The sequence below is a fragment of the Stegostoma tigrinum genome, chromosome 5 (assembly GCF_030684315.1).
Source record: "Stegostoma tigrinum isolate sSteTig4 chromosome 5, sSteTig4.hap1, whole genome shotgun sequence".
NCBI classification, from domain to species: domain Eukaryota; kingdom Metazoa; phylum Chordata; class Chondrichthyes; order Orectolobiformes; family Stegostomatidae; genus Stegostoma; species Stegostoma tigrinum.
Genome location: NC_081358.1, coordinates 78429261 through 78443747, shown reverse-complemented (window position 1 = coordinate 78443747; position 14487 = coordinate 78429261). Strand labels below are relative to the sequence as shown.

Sequence of the window (14487 nt, the reverse complement as noted above, 5' to 3'; positions counted from 1 at the left end):
ATAATCCCAGGAATGGAAAGCTTAACATATGAGGAATTTTTGAGGACTTTGGGACTATACTCATTGGAATTTAGAAGGATGAGGGAGGAATCTAATTGAAACTTACAGAATACCAAATGGGCTGGCCAGAGTGGATGTTGGGACGATGCTTCCATTGGTAGGAGAGACCAGGACCCAAGGGCACAGCGTTAGAGTGAAGGGGAGACCGTTTAGAATAGACATAAGGAGAAACTTCTTCAGCCAGAGAGTGGTGAATCTGTGGAATTCACTGCCATAAAGGCTGTTGAGGTCATGTCATTGAGTGCATTTAAGACTAAGGTAGATAGGTTCTTGATTATCAAGGGTTATGGGGAGAAAGTGGGAGAATGGGGTTGAGGAATTTATCGGATGTGATTGAATGGCAGAGCAGTCTCAGTGGGCCGAATGGCCTACTTACTGCTCCGATGTCTTGTGATATTATGGTCTTACAGAAGGCATTGGAATATTCGATCAGCCATGACCTTGGAAAAGTGATATGGAGGTGGTGTTACTGGACTGGGGTGGACAAGGTCAGAAGTACAAGACGCCAGTTATAGTCCAACACGTTAATTTGAATTTGCAAGCTTTTGGAGCATGTGATTTCAAATAAACTTGTTGGACTATAACCTGGTGTCGTGTGGCTTCTACGTTTGGGAAAAGTTACAGAATCAGACAAGTCACTGTGGATTTGCAAAAGGGAAATCATGCTCGATAAATCTACTGATTTTTTTGTTGATGTTTTTAGTAGAGTTAATAAAAGGGGAGCCAGTGCCTGTTGCACCTTTTTTGTGTTTTCAGCAGGCTTTCGATAATGTCCCACATAACAGGTGAACATGTTAAAATTAAAACACACAGTTGGGGTTAGTCTACTGACATGCATAGAGAACTGGCTAGCAGGCAGGAAACAAAGTAAATAAAGAGTAGCAAAGGAAATAAATGGGTCATTTTCTGAGTGGCAGCCAGTGACAAGTGAGATACTGCAGGAATCCATGCTTGGACTCCAGTTAGTCACAAATATGCATTAATGGTTTAGATGATGGAATATATGTGATGTTTCCAAGTTTGCACCCTCTCATCCAGTTTTGAGAGTTGGCACGTGCATAGCAATTGAAGTATAACTTAGATAAATACGATGTCACAGGGTTATCTTTGTACAGCATCTTTAATATGGAAAGTTTTGTAGAAATAGTGTGTGTATTGAAAATTATTTGCAGCTCTAATGAGTAAAATAGTTCTGGGATGAATTTTAATTCCGAATGGATAACCCTCCTTGCACTCTAATTGAAATTTAATTTTGTTTCATTTAGTCTAAAATTCGGCGTTTGCCTGCATACCTTACAGTTCAGATGGTGAGATTTTTCTACAAGGAAAAAGAGTCTGTAAATGCCAAAGTTCTCAAGGTTGGTAAATGTGCCGAACAGAAGTGTTGGCCAGTCCATTTGAAAAATGTGTACACCTGGTTTCTTGATGCCTATTACATTTCCTAAATTTTCCTTTTATTTTTGTTGCGTACCAGACAGCAAGGCTTGATGATCCATCAAATTGAAATCTTTCAAAAGGGACCACTTTTGAAATAAATCAAATGTCGAGTAAAATAATCATGAATATTATTCATATAGCTGTCATTTAGTAGTACAGATCTTGATTCTTGCTGAATGGAGATGTTTTTCACCTTTAAATTTTTTTAGCGAAGATCTGTAGCTCGGGTTGTGGTTGGAGTTGTTCGTTGATTTGCCAAGCTGACTGATTTTTTTTTTGGTGCAAATGTTGTGTCCCCTTCTGGGTGACATCTTCACTGTTGTCTAGCCACCGTTGAAGCACTGTCGTTCTGCCCTGCTCTGAATTTATATGGTCTGGTCTGTTCTGTTATGGTGGGTAGTCTTGTTTCTGGTTTTGTGCTGGCGTGACATATAGATGGGGTCTATTTCAACATGTTTATCGTACTAGTGATTGAAAACCAGGCCTCCAGGAATTCTTGTGCTGAAGAGGTGACCTAGAAGGGAGACGAAACATTTGCACCAAAACCAGTTAGCTCAGCGAACCAACCAACAACTCCGTGTTTTTCATCTTGCACACACAAGGGCAGGCATAAGAATACCAAATTTCAAATTTTGTTTCTGCCATGAGATTCTGCGCCGATTTATTAGCAAACACAGGATTGTTCCCTAAGAACACTTAACAACTGCCTTAAGATAGTCGGTTGAACTCGTCCTGAGAGTCATTTGTGCTCATTCGAAGCAAAGTATAATGATACACAAGGGCATTTTTTATCTGAAAATAAAAGGGCATATATCCAGCCTCTTAGCTTTTGTGAATTATCCAGGAACTTTGGAAACTTCTTGGTATCCGTTGGCCAAGACACTGCAATGGAGAAAGCAGTCTTTGGTACTGTGATCTAACTTGTGCTGATTGAAAGTTGACCTGATAAGTGCACAATTAAAAGCTTCAACAACGTGTCTGTTCTTCCAGCAATGTTCTTTTAAGCTACATTCCTTTAAAGAAAACACTACGTCAGTGCTACGTTCAAGTAATAAGAACTGTAAGCTTCTTTCCTCCAAAAGGCATCGATGAAACAGATGGATTTTTAAACCATTGTCATGGCCACCAACACTGAGCCTAGTTTTATTTCCCCATTTTATTTACTTAATTAAATTTACATTGCCTTCTGTGATTTGAACACTTATCTAGACTACTCATCCAGTGACAAACATTTTGCACTACTGAATTTGCCATGTAATAAGACTATCACTTCAACTTAATTTTCTAGACTAATTCCTGCCTGTTTTAATTCCTTTAGAGTCAAAAAGTCTATCAATCCTACCTTTGAATTTACTGAAAGACTGAATATTTACATCTCTCAGTGAATAATGTTTTCCTCATCTCTGTTGTTAATAGCCAATTCTGGATCCTGAAAATATGCCACGCACATCGCGGCATCTATCCTTTTGAACCTTCCCAGAATTTAGGTCATGTGGATTCTAGATAGTAGAACTCCTAAGGCAATCATCTCATTTCTGCAGTCAATCTAGTGAACCTATATTAAGACAATTATAGCCACCCCTAGATGCAAACTATCCTTCCTTAGAAACGAGCCCAAATATTCTGAATACTCCAACTATGGTTTCAGTAAAGTCCTACACTACTGTAACAGACTTCTTTGGCCTTTATTGCAAGGGGTTTGGAATCAACTTACCATTTGCCTTTTTTTTGCTGTGCCTTCTAATTAACTTTGTGGTCCTTGTATAGTGATTCCCATATCCCTCTGCACACCATTCTTTATTAGTTCATCATTTGAAAAGCATACTTTTTTCTGCTATTTCTACTAAAGTGCATAACTTCACATTTTCCCCCATTTATGCTCTGCCATGTTCTTGCCAATTCACAATCATACTGCATTCTTTTAGAGACTGTCCACAGTTTGCTTTCCAACCAAGCTATGTTTTATTCAAAAGCTCAGATAAATTAAACTGGCTCCCTCATTTACTTTTTTGCAAATTTCTGGGCTCCAGCATTGATTCTTGCAGCATTCCTTTGGAAACAGCCTGCCAACTTGAAGATGATTCATTTATATCTATTCTCTCTTTTTAATATTTTTTTAAAAATTCTGTCCATGCTGACATGTTATCTTTAACCCCAGGAGTTCTTGAACTGTGTAACAACCTCTGTGCACCATTTTATCAAATGCCCTTTAAAAAGACAAATATACCGCAACTATGGGTTCTTCTTTGCCATGTTAGTTACATTCTTGAAAAATGCTGTAACACTATCTCTCTCTCATAGCCATATTAACTCTCCTTAATCGTATTGTGTGCCCTGTTACTAATAACATCATACTTGATAAACAATTCCAGTATTTCCCCATCAACTGAGGACAGACTAACTAATTGACAGTTCTCTATTTCCCACTTCCTCTTTAATGGCAGTACTGCATTTGCTATTTTCCAAACCACTAAGATCGTTCCAAACCTATCAGCCAGGTAAGTCATAATGCATCCATATCTCAGCAGCCATTTTGTTTAAAACACTAGATTATAGCCTAAGGCTTTAGTCCCTTTTTTTTTTCAAGACCTTTTCCTGTTAACATTAATTATTTTCAGTTCCTCTCTCTCATTACACAAAGGTTCCCTGTATCTGTTTGTTTTTAATTTCTGAAGTAATTGTGAGAGGGTTGTAGCACAAAAATAAAGAAGTCTTAGTACAAATGTTCAGGGCTTCGGTGAGACAGCTCATGGAATACTAATTTTAATCTCCACGGGAAAGGTGATCCAGTTGTGGCTGCGCATTGTATACAAACTTGAGTAATTGTAAAAACAGAACCCAAATCTTTTCAACCTCTGTGACTCAGTGAAAATAAATGTCGTGTCTTGAGCATCTTCCAATAACTATAGTTTCTTATCCATGGTCACTTCTTAGTGAATCTAAATGCATGCTTCCAGTTCACGCAGCTTCACCTTAAAATTCAGTATTGTTTCTTTGCTCGTTGACCCTGTGCATTCTGTTTTATTTCGGCCTGGACTATCCAGACACCTGTACTGATAATCTAGAGATTTCAAATTTAAATTCCACTATGGTAGTTTTGGAATTTTAATTTCTATTTTTAAAGAAAGAAAACTATTAAAAAGTTAGCTAAAAATATCTTAGCATGTTGTTAGAATATTGTTAAACCTAGCCAGCTTAACAATTGTACTTTAGGTAAGATATCCTGCTGCCCTGACCTGGTCTAGTCTGTGTGTGTCCGAATAAACTCCAATTCAAAAAGGCCAACGAGAAGTCAAATCCCTAACTTTATCCTTATGTTGTTACTTGCCTGTGGAATGTGCGTATTGCTGGCTTGGCCAGCATTTAGGCCCAATTCCTGATTTGGTGGTGGTGAACTGTCGCCTTGAACTGTACACTGCTTGTGGTGTAGGGATATCCATACTGCTGTGAGAAAGGCAGTTCCAGGATTTTGATCCACTGGCTGTAAAGGAACGGTGATTTATTGTTCCAAATAAGGATGATTTGTGACTTGATGGGTAACTTGCAGGTGATTGGTGTTTTTCATCTCTCATGGCTTCAAAACAAATGTGTTTTGTTTTTATTGCTATTTCAATTAAACTTACCCCATCACCTCCCTTTAAAGTACGATCGCTGGACTGTTAAGCCAGAGACCCACGTAATGTTGGGGGCCTGGGTTAGTATCCTGCCACAGCAGATGCAATGTGAATTCAGTAAAAATCTGGAATTTAAGGGTCTACTGATGAATTGTGAATCTTACAGCACCTCCTATACAATTAGGGTGCCAATTATTTTAGATGAATTACAGTTTTTAAACTGTTGAATGTGTGCTTATCTTTGACTTATTTTCTCCAGCTTTGTAGCTTGCTGTTTACCAAAGTAAATTGGAACCTCCAGGGTTACCATTTGTATTAGTTTTTTTAGCAGAAGACCTTTTTAAGTAAACATCTTTATGGTACAGTTTTTGCAACAGCCCAGAACAAGTTGGTTTTATTATTTGTCCTCAGGATGTCAAGTTTCCTCTAATGCTGGACGTATATGAACTTTGTGTACCAGAGCTACAGGAGAAAATGATTCCACACAGGTCAAAATTCAAGGAGCAAGAAGACCAGAAGGTTAATATGCAGACAATGAAGGTAATTCTGCAGGACCTCTCCTGTGATTCGCCAGTAGCTTTCGTTGTCGCTGTTGCTTGGTTGAGTAAATAAATTACCTAAAAATTCATCTGTCGGAATGTTTTACAGTGCACTAAATATGCAGTGTGCTTGAAGGAGACTATTTTGTGCAAAGTATTGAATGACTTTATGATGAAAATCAGTTACAAAAATAAAGCATTTCTGTGCTATGATATAGGATGCCATCATGGTTATTCATGATGAGAGAAAATTTTTAATATTTTCAGGTTTGTTGAGTGCTATTTTGTTTCTTTAAACATTTGCACTGAGTATCTGAAGTTATGTTCAATATGTAATTTCAATTAACCTTCACCGATTCTCATCCATATGTATTTCATTGGCTTTATTTGCATTCAAGTCTTGTTTTGGGTTTTCATATATAAGTATCAAACTTAATGCGATCACTCTGCTCTGTAGGATCCTTTACTCTGAGATTTTTGATTGTCCCTTCCGCATTAAACAATGCTATCAAATAAAATTAGCTTGTGTGGTGATAGATCCAAAACATGATCTGTTTCACTCACTAAATGTACTATTAAGCCTCCTGAAAATTTCCAGCCTTTTATGCTTTTACTTTATTTTGGCCTTCTCTCTGGTTGAATGAATAACACATTATTCTAGAAAATGTTCTTAAGTGCATTCTATGAGTTGGTGCTATAAGCTACTTTTGCCAGTTTGATTTTATTTAAGCTTGTAAGAAGGTTAAAATTATTGTTGGAATGCATTCATTATTCTTTTTAAAAATAATATTCTGAACAGATCAAGCAACATCTGTGCCAAGAGAAGCCAAGTTAACATTTTCAGGTTGATCATTAACCAGAATATGACTTGTTGCTTTCTGTTCCCCCACTTTGGACCCTTAGCCGCTTGTAATCACTAGGGTTTACTTAATTTTTTTTGTATAACATCACATTCGTTTTTGTTATTAGGCTGACACAAAAAATGGAAGTGGAGAACCCAAAGAGGTCAAATATGCTCCATTTTATTTCCCTGACGGTAAGTAGATAATCAGGTACTTGGTTCGCAATATGCGACAGGTTCATCTGTCTTGTGGAATGAATTTAAGCAGTCATTACTTAAATTTTTATTAATGTATATTTTGTAACTATTGTTTTGAAAAGCTATATGAAAGGGCTACTAATGAAGTATCTGTTAATTGGATATCTCAACTAGTTTGCAGTTTCAGCACACTTTAAAATTTTCATAGCATATGTGCTGCTGGCTAGGCCTTTGATTATTACCTATCCTTAATTGTTTTAAACTTTTAAAATTCTAAGCCGAATTCTAAATGTTAATCTAAATTACAGGTTTAGAAATACTTCAAATTTACACCAAATTCCTGACTTCAGCATTCGATGTACAGAATCACTGAATTGTTACAGTGTAAAAGCAGAGACCAATTGGTTTATCGTCTCTGCACTGCGCCTCTCATTAATTCACCTCGTGCCATTCATCTACCTTTCCTTGTAATGCTGCATATTATTTGTTTTCAGGTAATAACCCAAATTCCTCTTTAATGCCTCAATTGATAAATCTCATTCAAACTCTCAAGCAGCAAACTCTCTAGTTCTTAATAATTCACTGCATGAGAGTTTCTCTTGTAGTTTCAATTGCTTCTCTTAAATATAATATATCTTAAGCTGTCTTAAATATTTGTTGTTTTTAACCATTTACCAGTTAAAACAATATTTACCTATCAATTCTGTCCAGACACCTCATGATTTTAAATACCTGTATCACATCTCCCCTTCTACATCTCCAGGGTCTGGAATAAACTGCCTGGAGGGTAGTTGAGGTGGGAAATGTCAACCTTTTAAAAAATACTTGGATAAGCACTTGAACATTCATGTCTATGTGTTAAGTGCTGAAAAGTGGGAATAATGTATATTTCAGAAACAAAGTTGCTGGAAAAGCTCAGCAGGTCTAGCAGCATCTGTGAAGGAGAAAACAGAGTTAACATTTCAGGTCTGGAGACCCTCGGTGTATATTTCTGCTGGTATAGTCTTGATGGGCCAACATGGATGTTTCTATGACAGTTACCACCAGCACTACTTTTGCAAAATCCTGCAAATCCATTGTTAGTATAGAAGGACCAATATTCTCAATATTGAGGCACTGGTTGCACACATCCGGCTATATGGGCAGGCCACACTGTCCGCAGACCGTACACCCAGACTGCCTAAGCAAGTGTTCTACTCCTGGAATGGTATGCAATCACTAGGAGGGCACGGGAAATGCTACAAGGACACCCTGAAAACGTACCTAAATGAATGCAATTTCCCCAATTGGGCATCGCCTGTTGTAGCATGTCCCAAGTGAAGAAGAACTGTGAAGGCACCAACTACTTCGAGTGTCACTGAGCAAAGACATAAAGACTGAGAACAAACAGCAAAAAAAAAGCACAATCAAGAGAAAGCTCTTGTTGTATCTGGCTGATCTCTGTGACAGTCTCATTGTGTATTACTGGTACATTTTAGACAATAGGTGCAGGAGTAGGCCTTGCGGCCCTTCGAGCCAGCACCACCATTCATTATGATCATGGCTGATCATCCACAATCAGTATCCTGTTCCTGCCTTATCCCCATAACCCTTGATTCCACTATCTTTAAGAGCTCTATCCATCTCTTTCTTGGAAGTATCCAGAGACTTGGCCTCCACTGCCTTCTGGGGCAGAGCATTCTGTATATATCCACAACTCTCTGGGTGAAGAAGTTTTTCCTCAACTCTGTTTTAAATGGCCTACCCCTTGTTCTTAAACTGTGTCCTCTGGTTCCGGACTCCCATCAGCAGAAACATGCTTCCTGCCTCCAGAGTGTCCAATCCCTTAACAATCTTATACGTCTCAATCAGATCCCCTCTCATCCTTCTAAACTCAAGTGTGTACAAGCCCAGTCGCTCCAATCTTTCAACATATGATAGTCCTGCCATTCTGGGAATTAATCTCGTGAACCTACGCTGCACTCCCTCAATTGCAAGAATGTCCTTCCTCAAATTTGAAGACCAAAACTGCACACAATACTCCAGGTGCGGTCTCACCAGGGCCCTGTACAGCTGCAGAAGGACCTCTTTGCTCCTATACTCAATTCCTCTTGTTATGAAGGGGAGCATGCCATTAGCTTTCTTCACTGCCTGCTGTACCTCCATGCTTGCTTTCATTTACTGATGTGCAAGAACACCTAAATCTCGTTGTACTTACCCTTTACCTAACTTGACTCCATTTAGATAGTAATCTGCCTTCCTGTTCTAGCCACCAAAGTGGATGACCTCACATTTATCCACATTAAACTGCATCTGCCATGCATTCGTCCACTCACCTAGCCTGTCCAAGTCGCCCTGTATTCTCGTAACATCCTCCTCACATTTCACACTGCCACCCTGCTTTGTGTCATCAGCAAATTTGTTAATATTACTTTTATCCTCTGTTCAAAATATATTTTTAAAAAGAAAGGAAGGACCTTAATTATTTAATATTTTGAGAAAGAAAATGGCATGTGTGGTTCACTTTCATATCTTAAACTATTTAATCATCTGAATTTTTCTTTTTAAAAGAAGTTTTTTTTTCCCAGGAACTGAGTCTAGAAAGACTGGGTACCATTATTCAAGAAGGGAGTAAGGGATGAACGAGGAAACTATAGGCTGTTGGTTTAACATTGGTGGTGGGGAAACTACTGAAGTAATTCTGAGAGACAGAATTATTCTGCATTTGTAGAAGCAGGGATTAATCAGGAACAGTTAGTTTTGTTAAGGAAATCTTGTCTCACTAATTTAGGAGTTTTTTGAAAAGGTGACCAGGTGTGTAAATGAGGACAATGCTTTTGCTATATTTTCCGCGGACTTCAGCAAGGCATTTAGTAAGATCCCAGATGAGAGACTAACAGAAAACGTAAGATCTCATGGTATCCAAGGAAATTTTGACAAATAATCCCAGAATCAGCTGAGTGGAAGGAAGCAAAGGGTGGCAGTTGAGGGTTTTTCTGACTGAATACCTTATTCCTGTGGGGTCTCACAAGGGTCAGCTTTGAGGCTTTTGCTGTTTTGTGGTTTATGTGAATGATTTAGATGACTGTAGGAGTAAGTTTGCAGATGACACATTGTTGGAGTGAAAAATGACAAGGATAGCCTCAGATTACAGGAGGATATAGATGGGCTAGGCAGGTGGATTGATCATTGGCAGATGGAATTCAATCCAGAAAAACGTGAGGTAATGCACTTGGGCAGGACAAATAAGGCAAGGGAATGCATGATAAATGGTAGGACCCCATGAAGTGCTGAGGTTCAGAGGGACCTTGAAGTGCATGTATACTGGTCCGTTAAGATATCAGGATAGATTGATAAAGTGGTTAAGACGGCAAAGTGTATTTATTGTCTTTGTTGACAAAGGTATAGAATTTAAGAGTAGGAAGTTTCTGCTCGAGCTTATAAAATGTTGATATGATGAAAATCTTTCTTCATTCAGATTGGTGGGAATCTGAAACTCTTGCTTTATGCGTGATAGAGGCAGACGCCCTCATAACATTTAAGAGGTATTTAGATGTGCTGTTGCATTGCAGAGGCGTAAGAGGCTATGGGCCAAGTGCTGGAAAATGGGATTGGTCTAATTAGGTGATCTCTTTTTTTGACTGGCATGGAGGCTATGGGCCAAAGGACCTTTTCTCCGTACTATAGATCTCTATCACTGTATGGCTAAGTAAATGTTGAGGTTTTTTTTCAGAGAAAATTGTGAAAAAGCAGATGATGTTTTCCAGTAAGCTGTGTACCGAGAGGGGTTCTCGGTGTTTGATCCTTGGATCTTGCTATGCCTAACTAGACTATTGATCAGTGGGGGCTGTACATCTGGTCAAAGGGCTATAAGATGTAGTTATAAGAAAAAGTATTGAGTCTCTGATTTTGAGGAAAATCATGAAATTTTAAAAGTATATATTTATGGTTTGAATTTCTTAGCTTGTGTTTCAATTTCTTGCATATAAAATTGCAGTTCTGCCTTTAATTTTAATTTGCAGAATTCCTTGAAATGGAAAACCATATCGTAGACATTTTTGATTCAGCTTTTTGATCAGGTAGTACATATAATTAACCTGGAACTAGTAGCAAATGATGCTTAGCCCTTTCATAGGATAAGTCGAAAATGGACTGTTATTTGCAGAAATCTAAATTACTTGTGTGTTTAAGAAAAATTTATTTTTGAAAATTACACAGCTATGCTTCCAGTGATACCATAATTCTAAGCAAACTTGAAACCAAGCAATAAATACCCAAGTGGATCTTTTGTGTTTTTGCCATTTGGCAGGAAGAAACATGCTTGAATTCGAATGAATGAACCAAACCTGGAATTGAAAGCTAGCCTCAGAAAAAGTAACAAGTTGTCATCATTTGTTACTAAAAACCCATCATACTCACTCATGTCCTTTTAGCAGAGGAATTTTGTAGTGTTTTCCCCTGGTCCGGCTTACCTGTGACTGATTCAGAGCAATGTGATTGATTCCTTACTTTCCTCTCTAACGTGCCTAGCTGGCCACTCGTTTCAAGGTCAGTTAGAGATGAGGTACAAATAATAGCCTTGCTAGCAATGCCCACATCTGATTAAAGTGTTTTTTTTAAATCAACTGTCATGTTAGAGGTTACAGCTGGTCCTGATTCCAGTTCACACTATATCTTTATTTTCTTTTAGTAGTACTATCATTTAGATTTGAACTAAAGCTAGATCCACTTTGGCTGATATTCCAGTTCATCTGTCAGAGATTCCACTCTTTGAGACTGTCTGTGCGGAGTTTGCGTTTCCTCCCCATGCCTGTGTGGGTTTCCTCCCGGTGCTCTGATTTCCTCCCACAGTCCAAAGATATGCAGGCTAGGTGAATTGGCCATGCTAAATTGCCCGTAGTGTTCAGGGATGGGTAGATTTAGTGGGTTATGGGAAATGGGTCTGAGTGGGATACTCCAGAGGATCAATGTGGACTTGTTGGGCCAAAGGGCCTCTTTGCACACTTGTAGGGATTCTATGATGAGGAGTCCGACTAATTATGTTTGCTTCTCTCCTATAATATGTCATAAATGAACAAATGTAGATTATCTGCATTTTAAAAGCTATATTACTTGTAGTAGAATCTCATCCACTAAGCCATGAGTCTTGAGCATAAGATTAATGTCTAGTTTTTAGTTTAGCGCAAGTCAACCGGAAGTAGTGCAATCATACGGGTCTTTGGGGATCACATGTTAGTTTAGGAGGAAACTACATGACGTGTTGTCTATTTGCAGTTTAATGACTAGTTGGTTCTGATCTGCCATGCATCCAGATAAACAACAATTGACCACTGTCTTAGGCTTTACTCCTGCAGACTATAAAAGATGCACATGATTTTCATAATTTAGGCCTTGATAAGATTTTTCAGTATCCTGCCATTGTTCTTATTATTTTTGCTTCTGCATGTGAGACTTGTAAATTTGTTTATATTGGCATATCAGATTTGGTTTGATGTCTGAATTATAGAATGATTTATTGTGATGTTTAATATGCAACTAGCCTTTTTTAGTCATCAATTTTGGTTTTTTCATCTGGAGTAGAAAGCTGTGGCCTTGCTGGGATGCTTGGCATTATGCTTGAAATTACGCTCAAGTGAACCATGCTACCAAATGAGCAAACTGATACAGGAACCTTTTATATTTTGCTTATTTTTGCTTCTATACCATCAGTATTTAAGAATCAAGTTACAAGTGGATGATTTTGTCTCTTCACAATATGGGGCTGTAATTTTTTTTGTGAGAACCCAAGTTTGTAATCTTGTTTGTTACTTCTAGAACCCTCTATGTCCAAAACTACACTATTACCTGCAACCTGGCTGACAGTTTTCCGCAGCCTTAAAATATTCTTTTCAGATTGACAGATAACTAACGGTACTTGATCCGTGCCTTGTAACTTTCCACCGTGAGATTACCAACTTGACACTGAAAATTAAAGTTGTGATACATATGTTATTTTTTAAGACCTTTTATAATGAACAAATTCTCATTTTATTTTGACAGATTTAGGCTCAAATAACAGTGGATATTATGATCTAATGGCAGTGCTAACACATCAAGGCAGATCAAGTTCATCTGGTCATTATGTAGCTTGGGTTAGAAGAAAATCAGGTAATTTTTCTTGTTTTGTAAAGTATTGCTAAAAAAAACGCATTCCGTTGAAACTTTTTGTCTTGCACTCATTAGGACATTTTGCAAATGATAACTTAAAGGAAAATCTAATATTTATAGTGCATGAGAAGGGAATGCTAATTGGTAGGCGGACTCTGGTTGGCTGATAGAGCTGTTGCCATGGTGAGTACACCCATATTAATGCTAATTGGCTGACAGTTAATCAGTAATCGTGATGACCAGCAAGATGAAAAACTACCCTAAAATGTTTTTTTCTTACAACAACGTTGAAGGTATTTACTACCAAATGATTATTGATAAAACAAAGGTACTTTTATTAACCCTGAAAGTATTATTTTTAATAAGTCAAGTTGCATTACTTAGGAACCGATCCATGAAGTAATTGGGTGAGTATCCGCCTGCTCCATTGTCTTATTGAAATTACAAATGAGAATTCTGGTAGCACTTCTGTGCCAGTTTTATTTCCAGAAAGCTGTCAGTCGTGCATAGGTCAGAGTGAGGAAGCAGCAGGTTTATGAAAAGAACAGCTTTTATAGAATGGAGTGCTTTTTGCTAAGAACCCTTAACAGCAGAGTCATTGTTCTAACTTTGGGATTGAAAACTTGTCTGGCGGTATACCATGGTAAAAGCAACTTCACTTCAATAAGAAACTTCTGAATTGACAAATGCCTTTTTAGTAATAAAACCCTTTTGCCAGTTCACACTGACCTCACCAGCCTATCCAATCAAGAAAATAGCAAGAGACAACTTATCATTGCTTTGGTGTCACACATGCGCTCAGCTGTCGCTAGTGCCTCTATCTCTGAAATGTAGCATATTTCCCTCGGCTTCAGAATTCTGGATCCATGACTGTTTTGAGAAGCATTGATTTGCAGACTGAATGTGGTTGACTGGCATAGGTGGGCCTGTTGCTTGATAGGGTGTTAAAATAGGCTTGTTTTATCACAAGTTTTTCTGCAAGTCTGCTGCTGAACCAGTAAACTAAAGTTTCGTTCCTACAAAATGCGACCTCTTGCCTTTTTCCCTTGGATGTTCTAAATCTATTCCAAGGCTTGCTTTTGACACCTTCACTGTACCAGACCAACTTGTCATCATACTTTCACCTTTGTTTTCCACTCAGCAGTATTAAAACAGTGACAATGAAAACTTTTAACTTGCACTCTACTCCAGTGAAATAGAAATTTAGATTGCAAAACAATTAATTGGAAAGAGCTGTACATGGAAGGGAGATCTTTAGCACTGTTCCAAATGATTTCATGCTCATAAATATCATATGATTTTTTAAAAAATTGAAATGACGTTTTCAAATTTCTCAGTGTCTGTAATTTACAGGTTTCATTACATATTCAGTCAAGAGAAGAAGCCTGCTTTGAATGAATTGGTGCTGAAGGCTTTGTTTCTTTAAAAAAACTTTTAAATGTAAAAGCTGTACATTGTTCTGAAATGTTGTTTTCCTAATACAGAAATGTAACATTGAAAACATCAGCATTTAATCCTGCAAACTTTTGGGGATGGATATGTCTCTATGGTGTATTGCTGAACAGCCCTCAGTTGTTCATTGCCCATTATTCAAAAACTGTTCACTCACCAAGTTAGCAAACTGATACAGGAACCTTCTATATTTTGCTTATTTTTGCTTCTATACCATCAG

At 37.9% G+C, this 14487-nt stretch overlaps 1 protein-coding gene across 1 annotated transcript in view; it reads left to right on the top strand.

The window, feature by feature from the left end:
* usp14 (ubiquitin specific peptidase 14 (tRNA-guanine transglycosylase)) overlaps positions 1 to 14487 on the top strand; it is a 59430-nt gene that overhangs the window by 41554 nt on the left and 3389 nt on the right. Inside the window, exons 12-15 of the mRNA XM_048529749.1 lie at positions 1326 to 1418; positions 5523 to 5651; positions 6620 to 6686; positions 12708 to 12815. Of these exons, the coding sequence (XP_048385706.1) occupies positions 1326 to 1418; positions 5523 to 5651; positions 6620 to 6686; positions 12708 to 12815 (397 nt within the window). The remainder of the gene's footprint in view (positions 1 to 1325; positions 1419 to 5522; positions 5652 to 6619; positions 6687 to 12707; positions 12816 to 14487) is intronic.